Below are 23,789 nucleotides of genomic sequence, written 5' to 3' on the forward strand. Positions count from 1 at the left end.
ATGAGATAACTGAGAAGGTGATGGAGACAGACTAGAAGTGAAGCCAACAGAAAGAAAACCAGGATTGGTTGGACAAGAAGAAAACAAAACTACAGAGTAAGGACAAAGAGTGAGAGGGGAGAAGAAAATAAGCTGGATAAAGAAATTTGGTGTAGGGACAGAAAGTAAATCCAGATGGTGATTTAGACTCAGGTAGTGCGCTCAGGGGAAAATTCTGTAATTAAGACCACCTGAGAGCTGGAGACTGGGACAAGGCAATGAATAGAAAAGGTCTGGGAGAAATAGCCATGTGTGGAAAAGCATCAGGATTGGAAAACTGGGGACTGAACAAGGAGAAGGGAGGAGATCCCAAGCTTTTGTTCAACAAGCAGAAGAACTACTGCAACAAAAACTTTCAGACCATGGGATGGAATCCAAGTTTTCTGGGTCACATCAGAAAATACCTGACAAAACCACTGGAAAACTATCCATTTCCTTCCCTTTTAGCACCGATTCAAGCAAAGACAGACAGCCTAGAGTTCTACCAGTTACTTAGTCATGTGACCAGATCTGTGTCATTTTAAAAACTAATAAAATTTTATTCTCCACATTTACAGCAAACCTAGCTGCAGTTTCTAAGTGTCTGAATTTTTAATTTATTCTACAAGTTACATTCATCGTACTTTAAAGAATCCCCCTCTGCTTAAAGATATCTCATTTAGAAGTTCAAAAAGACTGAATAAGTTTCACCACAGAAAAAATGCGTAAGAGTAAAAATTTTTTTCTTCTATAACAGGCTCACTATGTCTTAAGGTTTATGATTTCTGCCTCTTTTGGAAATCACTTTCTTTTATTGCTAGGCCTAAAGCCAGGATATCTACTCTGCTATGGAATTGCGTTTTCATCTCACACAGTTTTTGCTGCTCTTCTACCTTCATTTTCAATAATTATCATGTTAGCTTTTGTGAGTTGTTTAATAGTTGCTTTATTAAGCTTTCCAAGTTATTTAATTTTTGCCTGCAGCATCCAATTTTATTGCCAAAGATTGAAGCTGAGTGTCAGTAAGTCTCAGTTTTATCACGGAAGGCTTACGTTGTCACTGTGAAATACTCATTAAAAGCCTGACTGCAGGCTCGTAATATACCAGTGAGGACTGAAAACGTTCCTAAAAATGAAATGGACTTTTGGAGGAAGCTCTCCCAGGAAACTGCAGGATTTCTAAATATTGTTTGGCAAATAACAACACCGTCTCTTTCAAAGAAATAAAAGGTGAAAAAGCTTCTGCGTAGATTTTTATACCTTCTTTTCTAGTAATTCTGAGAAAGGTAAAGAAACATGCCTCTGAGACACCAAAAGCTCACTGTTGTCTTTCAAATCTCACAGTTAAAATTTCACCCTTCTCGTTCTGGAAGAGTGCTTGACTGCTGTCAATCAGCATGCAGGTGGTACACTAACTTTTCATATTCCACCACAAAAACAATGGAGAAAAGTTAACAATTCCAGTCATCATTGTATCACCTGACTCAGCAAATTACCCTGGGACCTCCAGTTCCTCTCTCTCTCAAACTTATGATGCAGGACAGAGGGCTTTCAGAGCAACATAGTGGAGGCGGACTGAATGGATGGGCCAACAAAACCCTTCAGAGAAACTTCGTAATATGACTTTGAGTGCCACACGTTCTCTTCATGGATGTTTTGTAACCCAGAAATTTGTTTTCTTTACCCTTTTTTTGTTATGAAGTTAGAAGTGAAACTTTGTCAAAATCACATATCCAAAAGAGAATTCCTTTCAACTCCACTTTCATTCTGTATTCTAAAGCGAAAATGAAAGAATACATCGCTTACCTCTTTTTCGAAATCGGAAGGAAGAAGCTTGACAAAGTTATCTGGAAACACACCTCGCCTACCATTGAGTTCTCCTTCCCACCAGCCAACATCAATGCAATCCTACAAAACAGTAAAATAAAATTAAAACCACAATGTGCTTGTTCGCTGAACAGATTTGTGTGCTGAAATGCTCTTTTGCATAACGTCCTGCCTTTTTGCTAGAACATGACAATTTACTAGAGTGCCAGTTTAACAGGGTAATCTGCCAGATAAAAACTTCAGTAATCACCCTGCTTTACATTATCTCATGGAGCAGCTAGGAAAGAACGATAAACATGCTGCAAGAGCTTAAGCATGTCTCTGTCTAAAGCAAAACACTGTTTCACCATTTGATCTATTAAACCAGTAAGCATTTTGAGCACATCTGAGGCTACTTCTCTCTGACTTCATTTTCCAGAAAGACAGTAACTTAATTAAACTTCATATATCCCAGGAGGTAAAAAAGCTCCTTTATTTCCCATACTTTCAAGAAAAGCTTGACACATTAGAATTACTTCTGAGATTATTAGATTTCATCACAGTCCAAGTAAGAAGGCATTACACACCTTGATTAATATCAAGCATCACCTTTTTCTGCAGCATTTTTGAGCAACACAATGCAGTGTGTGTAGCAAAACAATGTGCAGCTAAATGCTTGCAGTAAGTGAACTACTAGATCAGTGAGTCTAAATGATGAAAAAATAGTACAGCTATTTCGGTAATGAATAATAGTAGTAACAGAAGCCACAACCATTTCAGAAAAGGTTAAAATTGTTCCTTAAGTCCTGGATGGTCTAGTTATTTTTGTGTTTGCCAGAGAGAACACTTCCAGTTGAGATTTTCCACCATCTTCTTCTCCAAAAACTGCAGCTGAACCAGTTCAGCTGTTTTCCAAAACACAGTTATGGGAAAGTCACCCATCGTATGCTCCGTCTTAAAACCATTTCAGCCAACTTTGGCAGTTGGCTCAGCATCAGGCTGACAAACCTTTCTACCCTCTTGAGCAGTAGCCCTAGATCTTCATGTAGCTCAGAGCCATGTAAATATTAGACACCTGAGACATGAGGGAAAGGGAAATCCCACAAACAGTGCATGGGTTGGACATGACAAAAACTCACCAGGGATCCCCCCCTGTTCTATGACAGCCAGGGCTAAAGAGGGTTGGGTTTACAGTTTGGATCCCACATCATCTGGCAACATCAGCCTTAAGCAATCCCTGTGGCATCACCACTTTCACAGCTACAGATCTGGACTGACCAAACCATCTGCACCTGCCAGGTATATCCAGCTGTCCTGGTAGCAGAGCCACACTGGAACTGCTCAAGGGTTCAACATGTTGGATGTTCCTATCCTAACATTTCTAATCCAACTGTGTGGAAATTCTCCCAGGTTTAACAAAGTACTTTTGCTTTTCAAAAAATCACATTTCACCGCTGTTCGGAAAAGGTCAGTTGAAATTCAGCAGCTGTGTTCTCTGAATGTTTGGTGTACTGATGTAGGTCTAACAGTTCTAGCTTGGGGCACGGTCACTGTTGCAGGTCATCCTGCGGTAAGGATTCTCCATCACTCTCTGCTGCAGAAACTGAGTGGTTCTTTTCCTGTAAAGACTTTATCTGGGCTGTGGAAAAAAGCATGATAATGTACAAAGCTGGCTCATTACAACCACCTGACTCTTCTAGCTTTTCAGTACAGTGAGAGTGAGTGAAAAAGCTGTGCATCTGGACCACCAGAATATAGGGACAAGCAGAACAGGGGGGTATGGATATAAGAAAAGTAGGCAAGAGCGGGCTGGTAGTTTAGGAAAGGGAGAGGCAACAACATGCACTAAGTAATTATATAGGTTTTCACAGAGAACAAAGCTAAAAAAATAGGACAGATGCAAACGAAACAGGCCAAATTCTACAAGCCTCATATATGCTATGAGGCAACATCCTTCCAGAAACAGTGCTGCATCAAGGGGCCCGGAATCTTAACAGTCTTGTGGTGTGACAAAATAGCCTCAAAGACACCAAGTGGAAGTGCATGCCTTGAACACTATTTATCTGCACAATTTGGTTATGAAGTCATACCCGTTGTGCAGTACATGTAAAAGCTCTAGGGTTAAAAATGTCACATGCTCAAATCAGTCACTGTTGTAGCCATGTGTACAGGGGAACAGGTATGTTCCCCTATAATGTTAAATATTTGCTAAACGTTAAATATTAAATATTATAATGTTAAATATTTGTTAAAAGACAGATCTGAATTTTTTTCAAGGTGAGTATCCAAAATGAACAAAGACTTTAAAGTACAGCCACTGTAATCTTCATTTCATCCTTTGCCTAGGAACCATCATATCACACCCTCACAACTTAGACAAGTTTTGAAGATAAATGCTTACACAGCATGCACACACTACAAAAGTACTGAGGGGGAAAATAAGAGAAAATGAGTATTTCTTTGCCTAGAAGAAGTAAACAGTAGTTTAAATAGGGGAAAGGATCCACTAAAAAAATCTGAATGTGAATGGGCAATAAAAGATTGCATGATAATACATGCATGCAAAATGGCCTTATCGTTGTTACATTTCCATCCTGCCACAGGGATGACAGCAGACTGCAAGTTAACTTAATGAGGTCTACTCAATACCAAGAAAATTCTTAAAAACATTGTTCACAATGACTCTGCTTCTTGATATTTTTCTGTAAGTTATAATCCATAAACACTGGATGATTTTTGAGAGAAAACAGACTAGCAATAAAGATGATAATTGCTTTTATGTTTTGGGATTTTTTTTAAAGTTATTTTTATGTTCTAGGCTTTTTATTTAGCTTATTTAGTCCACATCAGCTCCTGAGATAGAGCATGTGCTAACTAAATAGATAAGCTAAATAGCCTGGTTTCTTGCATCATGCTTTAGTTGTGCTGTTTTTTTTGCCTTCTTATCTCAGTATTTTACTCTGATGTAATGTATTCCTGATCTACTAATGCAGGCACTGAACAAACCTTTCAGTCTTTTGGGGTCATCTTCTCTCATGCTCAATCTGTGTTTTTCTCCCTTCTCTTTAGCTAGGTGGCCTTCACCAAGGACACTTACCTTTTCTAGACCTTCCCGGGCGTTATTTGGGATGTATTTTCCAGGTCTGTTAGACTGTCAAGCCTTTGTTAGTGAACAAGGCTGATCCTCGACTAGCTGACGGTTTCAAAAAATCCACTGAGGGAATGAATACAGGGCTCCATGAAGGACCGAGATAATCAGCTAGTCATGCACTGCACGGGCAGGCACTGTGCAGGATTTTACTCTTACTGCAGCGCCAGCACCCCTCATCCCTGATGTGAAGGTGCCCTCCCACTTGGCTCTATGTACTTCCACAGCCTAGTAATCAGTGCACTCAACCGTTCCATCACATGCCATGTTTTATAATGCCCTCCACCCCCTATGCTGCTAATCTGAAATTGCCAAAACATTTATGACCCAATTTAGATTTTGAAAAATATTAGGAATCATTCAAGCTTCCAGAGATGAAAAGCTTGTGCTTTGACGGATAGCACAGCTTAGTGCTAGCTAATAATTCTGACTAAACAACACACGACATCACATACATTCTTTGTAGGTCAGATGTTTTTATGCTGTTAGGAAACACAAATCTTACTCCTATTTCTTCATTTCATTACACACATGAATTTTGTATTCCATGCTTTTTCTAAAGCTCATTTTTTTTCATGAAGACGCTGTTTGTGTTACACGTTCATTAATCCCAAACAGCTGCGGGTTTGCTTTTTTCTCCTCCCCAGGTCAGGCTTATGCAGCCAATGGCCACACCGGATTGTCATACGGTAAGTAAATCTTTAAGCAGGCTCTCTTTAATTTCCTCATTTACTTTATTTGCCAGAGGAGGCTTCTGTGTCACTGAGCAAAAGGATAGAAAGCGATCTCCAAAATTACACGCTCCAGATGAGATCTGGTGAAGAATCTTACTGGCGGTGCCCTCCTGCTACCCACAGCTGCAGGCTCGCTGTGCCTCAGCAAGCTCTGGAAGCCCATATACGACGCTGGCAGCGGGTACATCTCCATCACAAGACTGACCACCATACAAGGATCCCCAAATTACAGCTGCACAAGCTGCCTCATGTACTAACAAATGATAGAGCTATGAGGCACAATCAAGGCAACATGATTAAAAACAATGTGGCTGCCTGTGAACTTTGAGCAAAAGCTACACCGATACTTCTAGATCCCCATCAGCCATGCAATCCTAATCATATTTTTTTTAATATATCTTCACGTGTTCAAGGTCAGCAAAACGGCTGTAATTTCAAAATGCAGATTTCATATAAAAGCAGGCAAGCTATTACAATCAAGTATCAATATTCCAAAGTTTATTAACAAACCCAGTGGATCCCTGCTTTATCGCCACATTATCCTGACAGACTCATTACCATGTAAACAAGACAAAAATCAGACACTGAAATATCCCAGAAGTTCTATGAAAAAAAGTATTTAAATTACTAAAAATGCATCGTATTTTAAGAAAAAAACCCAGAAAACAAAATATTTACAAAACTGAAAAGTAAGGCATGGCAAAGAAGTAGAAATTATGTTTGATAGATACTAGAGTTCATGCAAGTTAGGTTGTAGCTGGACCAACATTTAGCTACTATAAAAATCAGCTCCTACCAAAGCTTGACTCAAGAGGCTATACTCATGTACTCATTGCAGTGACAGTGCAGTCAAATACCTTACAGAAATCCACTGCCAGTTTTAGTTGCCAAGCCTGTGTTCATTGTTCAGGCAGAGGCAGATTCATGAAGTAGAGAAAACAAAAATGTACAGGAAATTTTAGCATTTTCTCATTGAAACACAAATCATGGTTGTACCCTAATTTCCAGTGAAGCAGTTCCAAAATCCTGTCTCTGATGAATTTAATTCAAATGCCTTTTTAGCGAATGAAGTAAAAGGAGGGAGGAAAGGCAAAATGAAAGGATTGAAAAGCTCTTCTATGGCAGAATCAACATCCATTCTAATTCCAAGCTCAGCAGACCCCAAATACATGGTAATAAACTGAACACACTGTATCTATTAGCAACACTCATTTTGTGATAAATATCACGGTAAAGAATTGGACAAAACATAGGGATGAGAAAGACAGAAGTGTTGAGGAATTTTCTAGGAGGAATTTTTAAACTTTATAAGAAATAAATATTACACAAAATGTAATGTCAACCTGAGCTGGAATTCTTACGTACATCAGAAAAAATATTGCAAGAGCAAAGAGTAAACTTGCGAGAAATGGCAACTACCAGAAAACCAGAATACAACTAGCTTTTGTCAACATGTTGCCAACAATTTTAGGGGTATACACAGGTGAACTAAAAAACATCAGTCCTCTTCTTGACATGAAGAATAAGAGGGAGAAGAACTACCCTTCATGTAATTAGAAGTGAGACACGCAAGCTGTGAAGAGGATTGTAAGAGGGAATAATCGGGAAAAAACAGGCATTTTTTTTGCAGAGGGAATATTAAAACAAGAGAGTAGAAGAAAAAATACAAACCCCACACCAATGATAAGATAAGAAAGATGAGAACAGAGCTCCGCTCTGAAACCTCTGCCTGTGGCGACTAAAGGGGAAGGGGGGAGGTGCAGGGAGAGCAGGGAGAGAGATGCATGACTGGAGACCAGAGAAAAGCTGTGCAAAGATATTTTAACATACAGGCAAAGACAGTTTCCATTTGGAGCACCAGATTTTTCGTACTGTTACTGAATGTAAGTGAAATGTAGTGAAAAACATAAGTAGGGTTGACAGCATAAAATCAGGACTTAGTCTCCTTTTAGCAACCGCAGTGATCCTGTAGCCACTCTCATAATGGCTAAGAAAAGCCATAGAACACTGGAGCTGTGCTTCCTCCTCTTCTGGGTGCAAGAATCACGACATTGCTTCGTCTCTTACGCACACAGTATCCTATATTAACAGTTTAGCTTAGCAGTGAAACTACTGCTCTTGCATTAGAACAAACACCGTGCTGTTCCTCCCCTCGGTGCCCTCAATCCAACCATAAAAAAGCAGAAGCAGCTGGAGACGGAACAAAAAGCCCCAGCATAAGGCTCCTTATACTACGTAGTCTTACAAATACTCCACTCACTGCACAGAAGCAGCTGTACCTAGACAGACACTACTGAGAAGATGCTAGCCCCGGTCATCTTCCCAACCCAGGAGTACAGCTGGTCACAAGACAAGAACACAAACTGCCCTTCAGTCAAACACCATCGCTAGTTTTCTTTGCTGGTAAAAAGAGATGACAACGGAGGTTGGTAAGGCAGAGCTGTCGGTCCTCCACTAACTTAATCTCTGCTTTGCTACCTGATACCACCTTCAAGACCACAAAATGAAAAGACGCTAGATCATACCTGGCAGGTTACATGTCTCTGTCACGCTGAGCCGTGTCCCAGCTATGAGCCTGACGGTGACAGATTGCCCTGTCACGCAAACATGACTGAACGCTCCCTCCTGGAAACGTTCACAGCTTCACAGCCTCTCCCTCTGCTCCAAGTGGGCAGGAGTTCCATGTATCCCAAAGATAGAGGGGGGTTTTATGTAAAGCTCTCTCTATTAAAAATCAGGCTTGGTTATTAAAGATGGGTTCATTCCTAGCCCATGCTGCTACTGTACTTGCACTCTAGGCCCAAGTCAGATGAAAAGATCACAAAGGTAATCAACATTTTCTCTGAAAATGAAAAGCAGCAATTCTGGTTGTGAACATGTTTATAATAAAAACTCATTATGTGGATTTTTTTCATTATTTTGCTAGCAGTGAATAAAGCATACAAAAGTACTATAATTTAAATGTCGGACATGCGCCAAACTATATTTTCTTCCAACTACTATGCTTTATTTTTTTATTTTTTCTTCAATCCACTTACAGGGGCGTTACTGTGTGTTAACAGACTGTTCTTAATCACTTAAATAAAAAAACAGTGGCTACTTGGCTCTCTGCTCAGTTATAATGACAATTTTTCTCTTGCCTTTGTTCAGAAGCCCACTGGACTTCATCAGGTCATCGCTGAAGCCAGCTGCAAACGCTTGGAGATAGCTCACTGGGAAGCTACCAGCAGCTGAGCAACCTCTCCAGGAAACCTGAGGGCATCTGAGCACGGCTGGTAGGGGCTTCCTAAATAACCTACTCAGTCACTCCACAAAGTACAGCACCGTCACAGCCGGCAGCGCACAGGGAGCATATTCGGGCTGCAAAAGATGCAGAAACAGGTTTACTGGCAGGCAGGTGTCCACTGCTTCGGCCGTGTTTCTCATTTATTTTAGGGGCAAGGATGTTTCCTGCCTTTTCCTCCCAAGCAACCAGGTCTTCAAGGCAGCGCCCGCTCCCTTGTCTCTCGCTACCTTTGGAAGGACTGCTCATGTCAGGGAGTGCCACGGCCCCAGGTTCCTCTCTCCCCTCCCCAACTTATCTTCCAAGACATCCCTAGCAAAGGGGAAGGTAAAAGCTGGTAAAAGCAAATGAGAGGTCTTTCCTATTCCCCAAGGCCCCAAAACAAAGGAACAATCTATGCATGTCTTTTTTCTCCTATGTACGACCATAGCTGCAGCTGTGTAACCCCTTGAAGAAATAAAGGCTGAACTTTTAACCTGCAAATAGGACTTCTGTTTTTCCGAGGGAGCTGATCACTGCTAGGCTGGTCCGCTGAACGTGCTGTTACTTTGTAATACTATCAAAACATGAAGCCACGGTTTAGAGATCAAAACAACTGCTCAATTCCCAGCTTTTCTGATGAAAAGTTTTTGAATCAGAAACATTTCATCAATCAGATTTCATCATTATAGCTAGGATAGAAAGCAATGCCAAAACCAAGAACAAGCACATCCTCAGAAAAGGGAGCTGCGAAGCATGTACTGTGGTATGCAGACCGTTGGAATGCTCAAGTAACAAGTTTTCTGCTCATGCCAGTAGATGTACACATAGTCATAATTTACAGAAATCTTCTAAAAAACTGGCCTATGCAAGTTATCTTTTTAATTTAAGACTTACAGATCACTAAGCTTAAAATATACAGTTGGCAAGCTAAATTTACAAAGTAAATATTCAGACTATTCAGATTACTGAGAGACACTATAACAGTGCAAGGTTTGAAAAAGCGAAATTTTCATGGTAGGATACCAGAGTTTCACAGAAATCTCCACTAGAATACGTAGTTCCTTGCATAATTAAAAAAAAAAAAAATCCCAGCAGCTGGCAGTTGTGTTCATTACATGTCTGTTTTCCTTCTGCCCTTGTAAAGTTGTTTCTCATCAAGAAGAATGTTAAGCTGGTAAAATCGCATTATTCAGAACGCCATGAATACCTCTTGCACTTGCACTGAGAGCTTTCATGTGTCAGCTCTGCTACGCTGGCAGCCGCACGTTACATTCTTGCTACCCTCCTTGCAAGCATCTCTCAAGCAGCCTTTCCACAACTGATAGCCCACTCCCCATCACTTAAAGAAAAACCAAACCACCTTTAATGCGAACAAATGCGTCTATAGCACTTTTCTAGACATCCTCCGTACACGCAGAGGTGTAACATATCAAGGCTTCTGTATTTGAGGATTAAAGGCCTCACAGAAAGACAAACGTGAAGGACAAGCACTCTGCCGTTCAGCCCACCCACGCAGAGCACCGCTGGGGCAGCGCTGCTGCCTGCCTCCAGGCTCGACTGCAGCGCTGCGGCCAAGAGGTCCCAACTCACACGAACGCTGGAGAAGGCCCCAGGATGGGCCCTGTGATTTTTAAAGTTGGTGTGTGACATCACTGGGCAAAAGCAATAATGTGTGGGGAAATGTCTACTTTTTTTTTTTTCCACGCTGTTACTGAATATTTATATAATATATAAAAATATGTGGAAAATTTTCAGGGAAAATGTGTCAAAGATCAGCATTATTTTGATAGCTTTGAAAGGAACAAAACCTGACCTCACACTGCATCAGATCTTTATTAATACAACCTTGTCTTTGGGGGGAAACAACAAAATCATGTTAAAGCTGGGTGAAAAAAGCAGTTCAATAACATTCAGGAATGTTTCTTTAAGATTTCTTACTACATTCAGTACCATGATGCTGAAACCAAGACAGATCATCCTCAAAATCCAATTTTTTTTAAAAGACAGAAAATAATTGATTTTATAGTCTTCATAAATTCTCGTAAGACTTGGTAAAATACCTATGAATGAAGGAAAGCATCCCTCCAGAGGCTTACGTTACACCCACCTTGTGCTACTTAAGACTGTAAGACTGTATTCAAAATGATCAAGCTTTGTTATTTATGAAGCTCAGTTACTGGGATTGAGACTTTACAGTAAAGTGCAAATTTTTTTAAATACTTTTGAAGAAAATTGCTATGATTTAAAGCATCTGGTTAGTAATCAAGTACTCCTCGGCAGAAACATCATTTTACAAACTGGCAATAAGGCAGAATGAATCTCTCTGTAACTACCTAATCCAAGATAATTTAGATAAAAGAGACAGTCCAATAAATGAGTCTTCTGAGGCAGTCCTAGAGAACACCCGTTTTCCCTTTACGTACATTTTCTAGCAAATACTCACAGATTATGAAATATTGGAAGAAAAGTATGAGAGGAAACCTCCCAGTCTCACTCTGTTTGGCCCCTAACCCAGGGATTTATCCTGCTCAGGTCCTCAGCCTATGTCCCAAAAGCCCCAAATCCTGCATGGATCCTTCCAAGCTCTCATGCCCAAGCTGTAGGGAAGCTTACATCTCATAACTCCAGTTGCATCTTTTAAAGCTTAAGAAGTCAAACAGGTAAATTTTTCTTTATCCGTAAGCTCCAAGGCTCTACTAAGAATTTACTGCATCAACACTGTAAGGAAGGAAATGGGAGAGACTGTCAGAAATCAGACATTGTTTCAGCTGTGGTTACACTACTCTTTCCAGACAGTGTTTTTTACTGGAAGGCACAACAAGAAGATACCTCTCTAGAAGACACAGTCTGTTCAAGAATTGGCCTAAGTTATTGGGCCCTGTAAAAAAGAAACTGGCTCAGAATAACAAATGACCTGCAATACCCAGGACATTAGAGTAGAAGATCTAGCAGACCAGATATATTTTGCTTGTTAAATCTGTTTCAGGCTAGGTCTAACCTTTTGACTTTAAACTCTGTGAGTAAATAGTTTAATCAGTAATGAAGCTGAAATGCTTTGATGAAATATTTGTACAAACAGGAAAAATTACATTGCTCATTGAACAAAACAATTTATTCTGGGGATTCACTTCACTGGCAATGTTCAGTCAGCAGAATATTAGGGAGAAATAAATCTGTTCCACGTCATAAAACCCTAGCACTCCAATACTCAAATTAAAACTAAATTAGCCAAGACAAACATGAAAGGTGGTGCTGGTAACAGACATAATTTACGCCTCTGATGAGCAAAGATATAATATTTACACAATTAAAATATGTAATTTACATAATATAATATGTACTTTAGAATAATTAAATTTTCTGCATTTAGAAATATTATAAAAACATAGAACTAAACATTTGAGGATTATTTAATGTTATTACTATTTACATCACAGACATCTTACGACGAGGGTCCTAATTAGAATTACTAATTACTTGGCACTATATGTGCATTTTTACTTTTCCTTTAAACAGATCTCCCTAACCTGAAAAGGTTGGACTTCAGATAATCCCATCAAACCAGCAGGTGAACCCAACATTCAGGATAAAAGAAAGGATTAAGCTAAGCAGTGAGTCTAAAGCCCACACTGTGAGCAATAATCACCGTTTTCCAGATGCCTCAGCATTTCAGTGATATCTTTTGTAAGCACAGGGCAGGAAAAAAAAAGCTTTCATTTTTTATCTTAAAATATGTCACCTTTTTAGATTAGCTTGGCTGTATTAAACATACTTACAAATCAACCTAACTCTTTTCAAATGATGCAAATCTTGAAGCATTGCATACATGGGGAAACCTGCCACTTCACCTACATAGCTTGGCATGAACTTCCATTTGTCAAAATTCAAATCTGGGACTTGCCAGGAACAACAGAAACCTCTCCTCTGAAGGCACTGCTGTAGCACTGCAGTCAGTGATAACAAGATCAGGAAAAGAGAACTTCAGTGCATACTTTAAAAAAATAAAATATTATGAATATACTAACAAGAAGAACATTCAAGTGCTGGCTGCTCCCCTCTCCCCTGTACTAATCTCAGGCATCACTGTTTATTTAAGTGCTCAGCTCAAACATTTGGGTTTCAGTAATATTTCTAAAGATACCAGTGAAATGCAAGCTGCACCTGGTACCTTATTAAACATATTGTTGGACTTTATCTCTACACAGACCTTAATGCCCCATTTCTAATCACAGCAGCAAAGAAATGGCGCAAGCTACGAGTAAGTTAAAAATTTATTGTCTTGGCCAAGGACAAAGCTCAGGCAAGAAGAAAAACAGGACAATTACTCAAAGTCTGTTTTCCCTATAACTTACTGTGTATAACAAGCCATTTTAGAAAACAAACATGTTTGTTTGATCATCGGTGTCCCCACCAGTTTTATATAACTGCTTTATATCACTCATGAGGAAAAACGCATGCTTCTATGCAATGACACAAATTTTACCCCATGCACTGGCCACACACATTAGCGGTATGTCAAAAGGGTCTCGTTCTGCAGGACCTACTCCAGTTACCATCCTGCACGCCATCGTGGCTTGAAGCCCAGCAAAAATCCAAACACTATTATTCCCATTAGGTCAAAACTTTCAGGGGAAAGTTTCAGGAGAGGGAAAAGTGACCCTACCGCTAAGCCACTCTCTTGGCAGGCTCTGACTGCAGGGGCAATCCCGTTCCTTGTATCACCCTTTCCTACTCACGTGTCCCTGCGTGTCCTGTGGCCAAGGTTGCCAGATGCAAGGCAAGAGGACAGGAGCAGAACCATCCCTTTCAGCAGCCACCTACCATCAATCATGTGAAAGTGCACCCTCTGCATGCACACTTCGCAAAGTAATTTCTTGTATTAAATCTGCAGCTTTGGTATGAGCAGGTTTCTCAATCAGCTCGGGAGGTGGGATGTCTTGGGGGGAAAAACTGGTGCTGAGCAGGGCATAGGGGGCAAGGAACACAGAAAGCAGGTCAGGTATGGTTATTAGGTCTGGCCAAAGATGTGTTGAATAATTCATGGTTATTTCAGGAGCGAAAAGGGCATGCGCTGAGATCCCTTATGGTATTGTTTTCTCTGAGGGAAATATCTACTTATTTCCAAAGGCAAGCAGTAAGTTCCTTTATTGCTCTCATGCTATTCTTTAAAAACAGAACATCAGAAAAACTGTCTTAAAGCTATCAGAAAAGCTTTCTTAAAGCTGGACATTATTTGATGTTTATTTACTATATTCCTTTCAGTTTCTGTATGCAAGATTGTTGCAAAAGGTACATATGCTCAAAATATCTTGTATTAAAAACCTAAATAGGGGCATCTGCATGACCACATATTTAGTGTCAACAAAAATCCACTGTGTTGCTCTGACAGAAAGCCATTTTTATCTTTTAATACACCAGATCATGTATCTTCCCCTGCATAACCTTATTTTTTATATCATTATATTAGTAAACTCATTTCTAAAAATGAGATAAAAGCTTTTAGCTATCAATCAAGGAAAAACAAAATTAATTGAACTAATTGAATTAATTGAAATATGACTAACTTCTTCCCTTCTTTTGAAAGAGACAACCTTAAGCTACCATACTCCTGCTTTGAAAATTTCTGTTTTCTTGATCAATTAGCTTTATTTTTAGTGACCTCAAATATTATCACTCTTTTTTTTTACCCATAGAGTGGAAAATACCAAAAAATTCATCTTACATATGGAAAAATGAGTGCTACTGTCTACCTAGTTGCTCATACGGAAAGAAAAACTGAGAGTCTTCTAATTCCTCCACATATTTCTATAACCAAGGGTTGTAAAACCACAGAATCACAGAATCATTAAGGTTGAAAAAACTTTTAAGATCATCAAGTCCAATCGTCAACCCAACACCACCATGCCCACTAAACCATGTCCTGAAGTGCCACATCCACACGTTTTTTGAACACTTCCAGTGATGGTGACTCCACCACCTCCCTGGGGAGCCTGTTGCAATGTTTGACCACTCTCTCAGTAAAGACATTTCTCCTAGTATCCAGTGTAAACCTCCCCTGCTGCAACTTGAGGCCATTTCCTCTTGTGCTATCGCTTGTTATTTGGGAGAAGAGATCAACATCCACCTCACTGCAACCTCCTTTCACGTAGTTGTAGAGAGCGATAAGGTCTCCCCTCAGCCTCCTCTTCTCCAGACTAAGTAACCCCAGCCTCTCCTCAGAAGACTTGTTCTCCAGACCCCTCACCAGCTTCGTTGCCCTTCTCTGGACACGCTCCAGCACCTCAATGTCCTTCTTGTAGTGAGGGGCCCAAAACTGAACACAGGATTCAAGGTGCGGCCTCACCAGTGCCGAGTACAGGGGCACGATCACTTCCCTACTCCTGCTGGCCACACGATTTCTGATACAGGCCAGGATGCTGTTGGCCTTCTTGGCCACCTGGGCACACTGCTGGCTCATGTTCAGCCGGCTGTCAACCAGCACCCCCAGGTCCTTTTCCACCGGGCAGCTCTCCAGCCACTCCTCCCCAAGCCTGTAGCGTTGCATGGGGTTGTTGTGACCCAGCTGCAGGACCCGGCACTTGGCCTTGTTGAACCTTATACAATTGACCCCAGCCCATCGATCCAGCCTGTCCAGATCCCTCTGCAGAGCCCTCCTGACCTCCAGCAGATCAACACTCCCACCCAACTTGGTGTCGTCTGTGCTGTTTGCAATTAAAAGCGTACAGAAAAATTCAGCAATGGAAAATATCCCCGTAGAAACAAATGCAGGCCACAGGCAGGTTTCAACCCTAGTGACACCACAACTCAGCAAAATGTTCAGTTAAGTATCAGCTAGTGTCCTCTATCATGCTGTCTGGTTCCTGCTCCTTCCCCTGCTCATGGCCTCAACTCACTGGCAAGACTCTTGTACATAGCACTTACTAATTTCATCCCTTTAGGAGCCCCTTGCATCCGTTTGAGCAGCTGTTTTCCTTCACAACCCTACCCAGCCGAATTCTCCCTGGCAATCGCTCAGCTAAAGAAAGTGCTCTGGACCATTACCTCCTGCACCAGGATGAGCATTTAAAGGTGTCGTAACAGAGAAAACCAGCAGAATTATTTTGGCAAAAGGGCCATACTCGGGTAACTGTCTATAAACAGAGAGAGGGTGAAATTAAGTGCCTAACAACTAGCCTAAGAATTGGAAAACATTAAGCGCTCCGCCTGAGGACAGATTCCATACTCTAACATGGACGAATGCACAGAGCAGTTCCTGCAAAGTGAAAACGTGACATTATGAAATAACAATATTATTTGCAATGATTTTTGAAGTAGTTAATTTTATTTATCCAGATCATTTGCATTCTTGGGAACAAACTGGTCTTTACTGCCTAGAGCTCAGGTAGATTGATGTAGCGCAATGAAATCCTTCACACTCTTGCAAGAAAAACTGCTTTCAAATGAGTGCACAGCTGCCGGTGTGTGCTTGATGTATTTGCTTTGAAATTATTTAGCTATTACTATCAATTTCTCACACAGGTCATTTTCTGTATGCCAGTGAAATTTCCAGAATCCTATGCATTTTGTCAGAATTTATTAGAGCTACTAAGAAATTTTTAGTGCTTGCATGAAGAGTTTCTATTAATTAGCCTACAGTAGCTATGCCTAAAAGTGCTGGAATGAAAATTCCTAACAGATTTTCAAGATGAGAGTTGAAAATGTCACGTGAATCTTCTTTTGCTTAAAAGTGACTCTTTGTTACAAATACAATCTCCAAAAATCAATACCTGAGCATGATAAAACACCTATTTGCCATTGTCCTTCAGACACCGCTACCAGTGTTCTTGTCCTTATTCAAATGTGTCAGGAACATTTTGAAGACACTAAGAAAACTACCTAAGGAACACAGATGTTTGACATTACAAAGAATAACCTACCGGGTCAATCTCATGGCCTGTTGCCATTCACACCTTTTCAGCTTACGAACATATCTTATCATCAAATTGCACAAGTAGTAAAATTACTGTATTTTGCTTTTTGTTCTCTTTCTTCCAAAGGTGTATTTTTCTTAGACCTCTTTTTGCAAAGCAAAGATACCAGGTATACCATTTTCTTGCCTTGAACATGAAGTTTTCACCTTCCTTTAGAATTCTGAGCAATATTATCTACCATTTGTCCCCTTTAATTTCAAGTAATTAATAAATAAAATATTTTCTATGTATCTCCAAGGGTATTTGCTTCACTGGGTAAAGGGACGAGAGAAAAACCTTTTCCAGAAATTTCTGGAATACATTTATGTGAAGTTAGTTTCTCCTTTTCTTCTAGTTTTTAAAGTAAATTTTAATCTATGAGAAAACAACTGTTACTGCCATATATTTGGGGTCTATCTCATAGTGTATCTTTTCCATGATTTAGGCCTATGCAGTTCATTGAAAAATGACTCAGTATGCTGTTTAACAGGCAATTGTTTTTGACTATCAGTCTTGCATAATGACATCCTTCCTCTTGTATCTCCCAAAATACATACCGTTCTGACCAGTAAATTTTCAGCCTCTACTGACTCACTTCAGTGCTTAAATAAAACTCATCAGCACATTCTCCAATTGACTAAGGAAGTCATTTGTGATTCAGCAAATCTGTTCAAAGTATTCTTTGGTTATTGCATAACAAAACTCAGATAATCAAATTCCCTTACCATAGAAGCCGATAGGAAAGGTCTGATCAACTTTTGATTCAAGATCTCAACATCCATCAAAACAGAGTGAGAACTTGAAACAGATTCTGCAAAGGCCATGATAAAAAAAATATTGGTTTGTTCTTTATATTAGATAGATTTGACAAGGGGGCTTTTATAACTAATTTAGTGGGAAAAAAGAGAGAAACCTGATATACTCTTATCCCTTTTATCTGCAGGGTCACTGTTAAAATGGTGATTTTGAATTTTGCATTTAAAAATTAACACCAGACTAGCAGCTTCCTCACACACATATTCTCACATGTGCATGCATAAATACACAGGCTCTTCTAGTAACTTACCATTTAGCTCATTTAAGTCATTGCCCTTCCTCTTAGCACCTATCAAGTGCTATCTCATCTTCATGCTTTTAAGATTCTTGTAACGCATTTTGCATTATTTTCACGAGATTTCTCTCCCGTTCCTGTATCACTCACTCCTCACTACTTCAGCCACTTCCACATATTCTCACTAATGCTGTTGTCTTCAATTAAATGCAAATTCAGTATGAGTTAAAATTGTGAGTCTTCAACATTCCTATAGATGTGACTGTGAGAATAGATAGCCTGGAAGGGGGGGCTTTTAATTCTGAGAATTCATATAACTTTCTGATTTTAGTGATTTCAACAAAATACATTATTTTATGATAAGGCATCTGTGGTTGTAGGAAGTGGTACGACACCCATCTCTTTCTGTAAAAGTAACAATCTTCTCTCCTTGGGTCTAGGTAATTGAGAAGAATAAATTTTGCCTAATGCTGTTTTCAGAACTCTACAGCAAAGACCCTGACATCCTTGAATTTGACCACAACATGGCTTGAATTTTACTTCTTAAACTAGTTGTTAAAAACAGATAAACAAACCCACAAGCCTGTCTGCAGTGAGGTCTGCAAACCTCAAAAGGATTGCAAAGTGACTGCTTGTTAAGCACTGTTTCTTCAGTATCTCAGATTAATTCAGACACAGCATAAAAAAGCATCCAAGGAGAAATGCCAAGCTTTTTTGCATTGAGATCCCCCACTCTCTAGAGGCATGGGTTTATGTAATTGTTCATAAACATGTGACATACCACAGAAGAAAGAAGAAAATTGAATAAAATGTCTGCACTGGCTTGATACCATCAGGCTGGAGAGTAGAAAGTCAGGGGGATATACTGCAGTATATACTGACAAACTGCTCACTGCATGGTTGGGAAAACTGATCAATCCAGTCAGATCATCAGTTCAGTTATTATAAAAGACAAATATCCTCCCATTGTGGGGGCAGAGGCAGCAAGAAGAAGAAAATGGGGAAAAGCAAGCAAATGAAATCTCATATTGAAATCTCAGTAAAGTAATTGTCCCTTTATCTATGTATACTGAAGAACACAGCTCCACCTGGAGACCAGCCATCTCAGAGAGTTGAATCAACCTGGTCAATAAAGCGTAAAGTGAACAGGAACAACATCTTAAAAGCCATTTCCATGATCAGAGGCACTATTAAATACTTGCACAAGAACATTCTAAATCAGGTGAAGCCAAACTAGTTTTCAAGAGAAGATAAAAAAAAAGTTACTGAGGGCAATTCATTACAGGATATTTAATGTACACAATTTATTTTTTTAAATTTGCAGTTTCTCTTCCTGCCAAAAGTCTGATCATTTTGCCTTGGTTACATGTATATGCTTCAGGACAAAGAAGAGGTCCTCTAGGATCGCAAATGGCTTTAGTACATAGTAAACACTGTCCCACATGTACTTCCCAAGGATTCTGTTTTTGTTCTGTCCTGGTGCCAAATTGCTCATTCCAGTAAAAATTTCTTATGAAAATTATCAGTTATAGAATTCATTCTTTTACTTTCCTATAAGCACAAACAACAGCAGCACTACTGTGCACATCATTACAATTATCTTCATCATGCAAAATACACACCATTTTCTAGTTTGCAGCTCTTTTTTCCCCAAATACTCAAATGCAGCAGTCAAAAACATTTAAACAAACTGTAAAGTCTTTAAACAAGAGCAGAAAATTAACTGCACCTAAACTATAATCCACTCTTTGAAACATGGTGCACAGCTCTTCTAAAAGAAAACCAACTGCTAACTCACCATCTTAACTGTAGAGTTTTTGGAGATTTAGTATAAATCCGGGCACTAGATTTTCCTTTCTAATCTTGAATCATTTCAAGTAATTTTAAAGAAAAGAACACGGATCTAAAATTATTTAATTTAATTTGTTTTATCATCTTTTTCTGCTTTACCAGAGTGTTAAGGGTGGCTACATCTTAAATAAGTGGTTAGTTCATTAAGCTAATTTAGGCACATTATCTCCATCTAACCCAAAAAATCTAATTCACAATTCCTACAAGAAAGATAACTCACACACCTAACAGAGATGTTCAAAGCTGCTGCTTTCCTGAGTCTTCCAGTTTATTCTCTCTGCTTTTATGGTGTTACAGGGATCAATTTACAATTTATGTACATCTGTCAGCAGATTCAAATTAAAATTATTTGCATAAACTTGTGGACTCTGGAGAACATGTCTGCTGTTCCTCACTTAATGTTATCAAGGTAAGGCTGTAAAGCACAAGAGGAAGGGAGATGTAGGGCTTTCTGAAGTCTATGTCAAACTAGCATTGTTTTAGGAAGGACACTGTAAAAGGCACGAATAGGCATTTTACGGCAATTGAATTATGTCAACTTTAAAAAGCGAATTACTGCTTATAGGAGAAAAATATTGCTTTTACCTTACTGATAAGTGTGACGACATCACCTTCTCGGATTGTGAGTTCATCATCATTCTGTGCTTCATATGGAAATATCACTTTGCAATACTCCTTGGCTGAAAAGAAGAACATTCAATAAGATAAGTTATCACTTTATAACAGCTGCTCATCCAAGGGTGAAAATCTTCCTACAAAGCCCCACAAGCACTTCTTGCGTTTTCTTGCCATCTTTCTCTGTATTTTAGACCTTCATAAACAGTATGAAATATTTAAAAAACTGCATGCTGGTGAGCATTTCTGCACAGGTCATCCAGGGAGTCGGCTCTGTAGCCCCCAGAACCATTCTCTCAAATGAAATTGCTCCAGACAGCAACCTGCCACAAACCATTTCCCTCAGAGCAAGCCTGCATCTGATGCTTGCTTCAATAGTTACGCGGGTATGGCCTTCCACCAGATCACATAAACTGGAAGCGTAAAGGATCCAGTAGGTTGACATAGCTTATCTATCCCCTGGTGTGCAAGAAAGTGGATATGTCTGCATCTACAAAGATGATAAGATAATAAATAATACATTAATAAATGTAAAGGTTTACGATTGGTTTACGATGATCTTAGAGGTCTTTTCCAACCTAAATGATTCTATGATTCTATAATAAACTTACTGTACACTCAGCATAAAAGAAGAATTTTGAATATTAATCTAAAGTTTTCGCATCCCTTTACTGTCTATACATAAGGGCATCATCTCAACTTTCATCTGGAAAATACAGGAGCCAGCACTCCTACACAGAAATCATAAAAAGCAGTTGTCATGAAAAGAAGATACTTATAAGATGTTGCTGTGCAACCGACAAGTATGTCAATGTGTCTTACAAATAAAAAGGGAGTATGTATTCCAGCTGTTAAATAATGTATAAAAATACATAATACTCTAAGAAAGCAGGTTTAAAAAGACCAAAGAAACACGCATAGAAATTACTGGACCCTTTGTAGAAGGGCATGTGACTTTGTAGAAGTGTTCACCTCACTTTACATGTCTCAGTTTCGATAACCTCTACCTCTAGAAAACTCACATTCGATGCCAATAAACAGGTACTTGCAGGCCACAGAAAACTTGAAACATCAAGATCTATTTCTTTATACTTACTATGAAGAAAACATGGATTATCACACTTGTCGGTATCTGAGGCTCTACCAGGGGCTCAGTTCAGCTGCCCAGACACCAAGTGCCACTTCAGACATTCATGGGTATGTAAGACACTCACGTGGTTGGCAGATACGATGCACAACCTATGGAAGAGCCAGGCCCCTCTGGCCTGGCAGCTGGAGGCAAGGCAGAATACCCTGGGGTATCTCAAACAGCTCCAGGTGCAGGCTACCGATTTCAGGCCCAGGGCTGGGGCTGGTATCTGGATTTAGATTTGGGCACCTGATGTTAGAAACCGACAACGTCAGTGCCTGCGCTTGCGCTGCAGTCGATGGAGATCAAGTCACTAAACTGAGCGAAGCCTTGAGAGCCGCTCTTGCCCCCAAGAGCAGGCACCTACATTTGATTAGCTGAATCACACTCCGAACCCCCCGGGCAGCAGTGACAGATCTCCACTGGGACCCACCAGAGCCCAGACACCAAACTCACACAGCTATACCGAAACTTAAGGCTCTGACACAGAAGCTGCCACTCAACTGCTAAAGTTTAGTGATGGGAACATCAGCCTTAAATAAGCAGCCAACACACATGCATGTGAAGGGCTGCTGGCTGTAAGCACAATCAGCCTGAGAAATGACACAGTGCTACTGGGGAAGAGGAAGGCTCTGCTCCAGTCGACACACTGCCACTCAGAAATGGCACGGATTTTATGTGGTGCTGGTTCAAGTAAACAAGAATTTCTTAGGCTTTACAGATTTCTTTTCCTGAATACAAAAATTTAAATTTATCGATGATCATTAGCAGTTGGTTTTCTGGCCCTGCCCTGTACTGGGTCTGGCTGGGATGGAGTTAATTTTCTTTGCAGCAGCCCACATGGTGCCATGTTTTGGATTTGTGACAGTGTTTTGGCTATTGCTGAGCAGTACCGGCACAGTGCCAGGGCCTTCTCTTTTCTCTTTCCCCCACTCTGCCCCCAGTAAGCAGGCCAGGGGTGGGCGAGAAGCTGGGAGGGGACCCTGCCAGGACAACTGACCCAAGCCGAGCAAAGGGGTGTCGCGTGCCGTATAACCTCCTGCTCAGCAATAAAAAACGCGTCAGCTTGGGGGTGTTGGTCTGGGAGACAGCCATCGCTTGGAGACTGGCTGGGCATTGGTAGGTGGTGAATGGTTGCCTTTGCATTGCCTCTTTTTTTCCTCTTTCATTCACGTATTAAACTGTCTTTATCCATGAGTTTTCTTGCTTTTGCTACCCCTATTCTCTGCCCTATGGGAGCGCAAGTGGCTGGGTGGAGCTTAGCTGCTGGCAGGGGTCAACCCACCATACCCCCTCTGATGTCTCTGAAGAAACAAGCGTCAGATGAAGACAATGAACATGATCGTTGAAAAAAATACGAGCAAGGGAAAAATAAGTCTCTTTTGTTGTTTCTGAGAGCAGGGAACACTGTCAAATAAACATTTGGTAACACTGCCAAACCACTGAGCGTGTGAGAACCACCACGTCACAACTCAGATTTCAGGCGGTGAAAGGGGTGTCTGACTGCTAGTTCACTGCATTCTGGAGGAAGGGTTTGGATCTCTCTTCATGGACCTAGGATGTTTCACCTGCTCACTGTCTTTTTCTTCAAGACAGTATAATAACATTTAATGTAAAATCTGGTAGAAAGTTGACACATACTGACTTAGGTCAGGTGGATGCAGAGCAACACGTAAGAGAAACATGAGATTCAGCACATTATTATACTTCAGTGTGTACATTCCCTTAAATGATCATGGGGGGGTTTCCTATTCTGAGAGTATCCGCATCCTGAAAAACAGCTTTGCTAAACAATAGATCCAGTGAATTAGTACAGAGATTATGTAGATATAATACTGTACTGAAGAAGCTGAGTGCTGCATACTCAGTGAAGTCTCTGGTTACTGGAAACAGGCTTAGCATCTCTTTTTTTAGGATACAAAATAAAAGCCAGGCTGCGTTCTCAGAGGCAACCTGGGCCCAAGGAGGATCATTCTTGAGTATCCATTCTCAAGTACATAAATTGTTCCTCCGTTAACTATATAATCTCTACACTACATAATCTCAAGATTAGATGGGATGCTATGCACAACACACCACTAATCGACTGAGAAGAACAGCCACTATACCACAATAATGGTAGTATTCTGAAAGGATGCCAGCGGTGCAGCTCTTGCCTAAGTTGGGGATGAATCCCACGTGTTTCAGGTTAAAGAAGGCTTTGAAACAGCAAGTGTCTCCAGG

At 40.2% G+C, this 23,789-nt stretch overlaps 1 protein-coding gene across 1 annotated transcript in view; it reads right to left on the minus strand.

Annotated features, from left to right (window-relative positions):
- The window catches only part of SH3KBP1 (SH3-domain kinase binding protein 1), a gene marked incomplete at its 5' end in the record, with an annotated part of 104,896 nt that overhangs the window by 33,775 nt on the left and 47,332 nt on the right, over window positions 1-23,789 (minus strand). Inside the window, 2 exons of the mRNA XM_010292532.1 lie at window positions 1,825-1,926; window positions 20,408-20,502. Coding sequence (XP_010290834.1) covers window positions 1,825-1,926; window positions 20,408-20,502 — 197 coding nt within the window. The remainder of the gene's footprint in view (window positions 1-1,824; window positions 1,927-20,407; window positions 20,503-23,789) is intronic.

Source organism: Phaethon lepturus, unplaced genomic scaffold (genome assembly GCF_000687285.1).
Source record: "Phaethon lepturus isolate BGI_N335 unplaced genomic scaffold, ASM68728v1 scaffold578, whole genome shotgun sequence".
NCBI lineage: Eukaryota > Metazoa > Chordata > Aves > Phaethontiformes > Phaethontidae > Phaethon > Phaethon lepturus.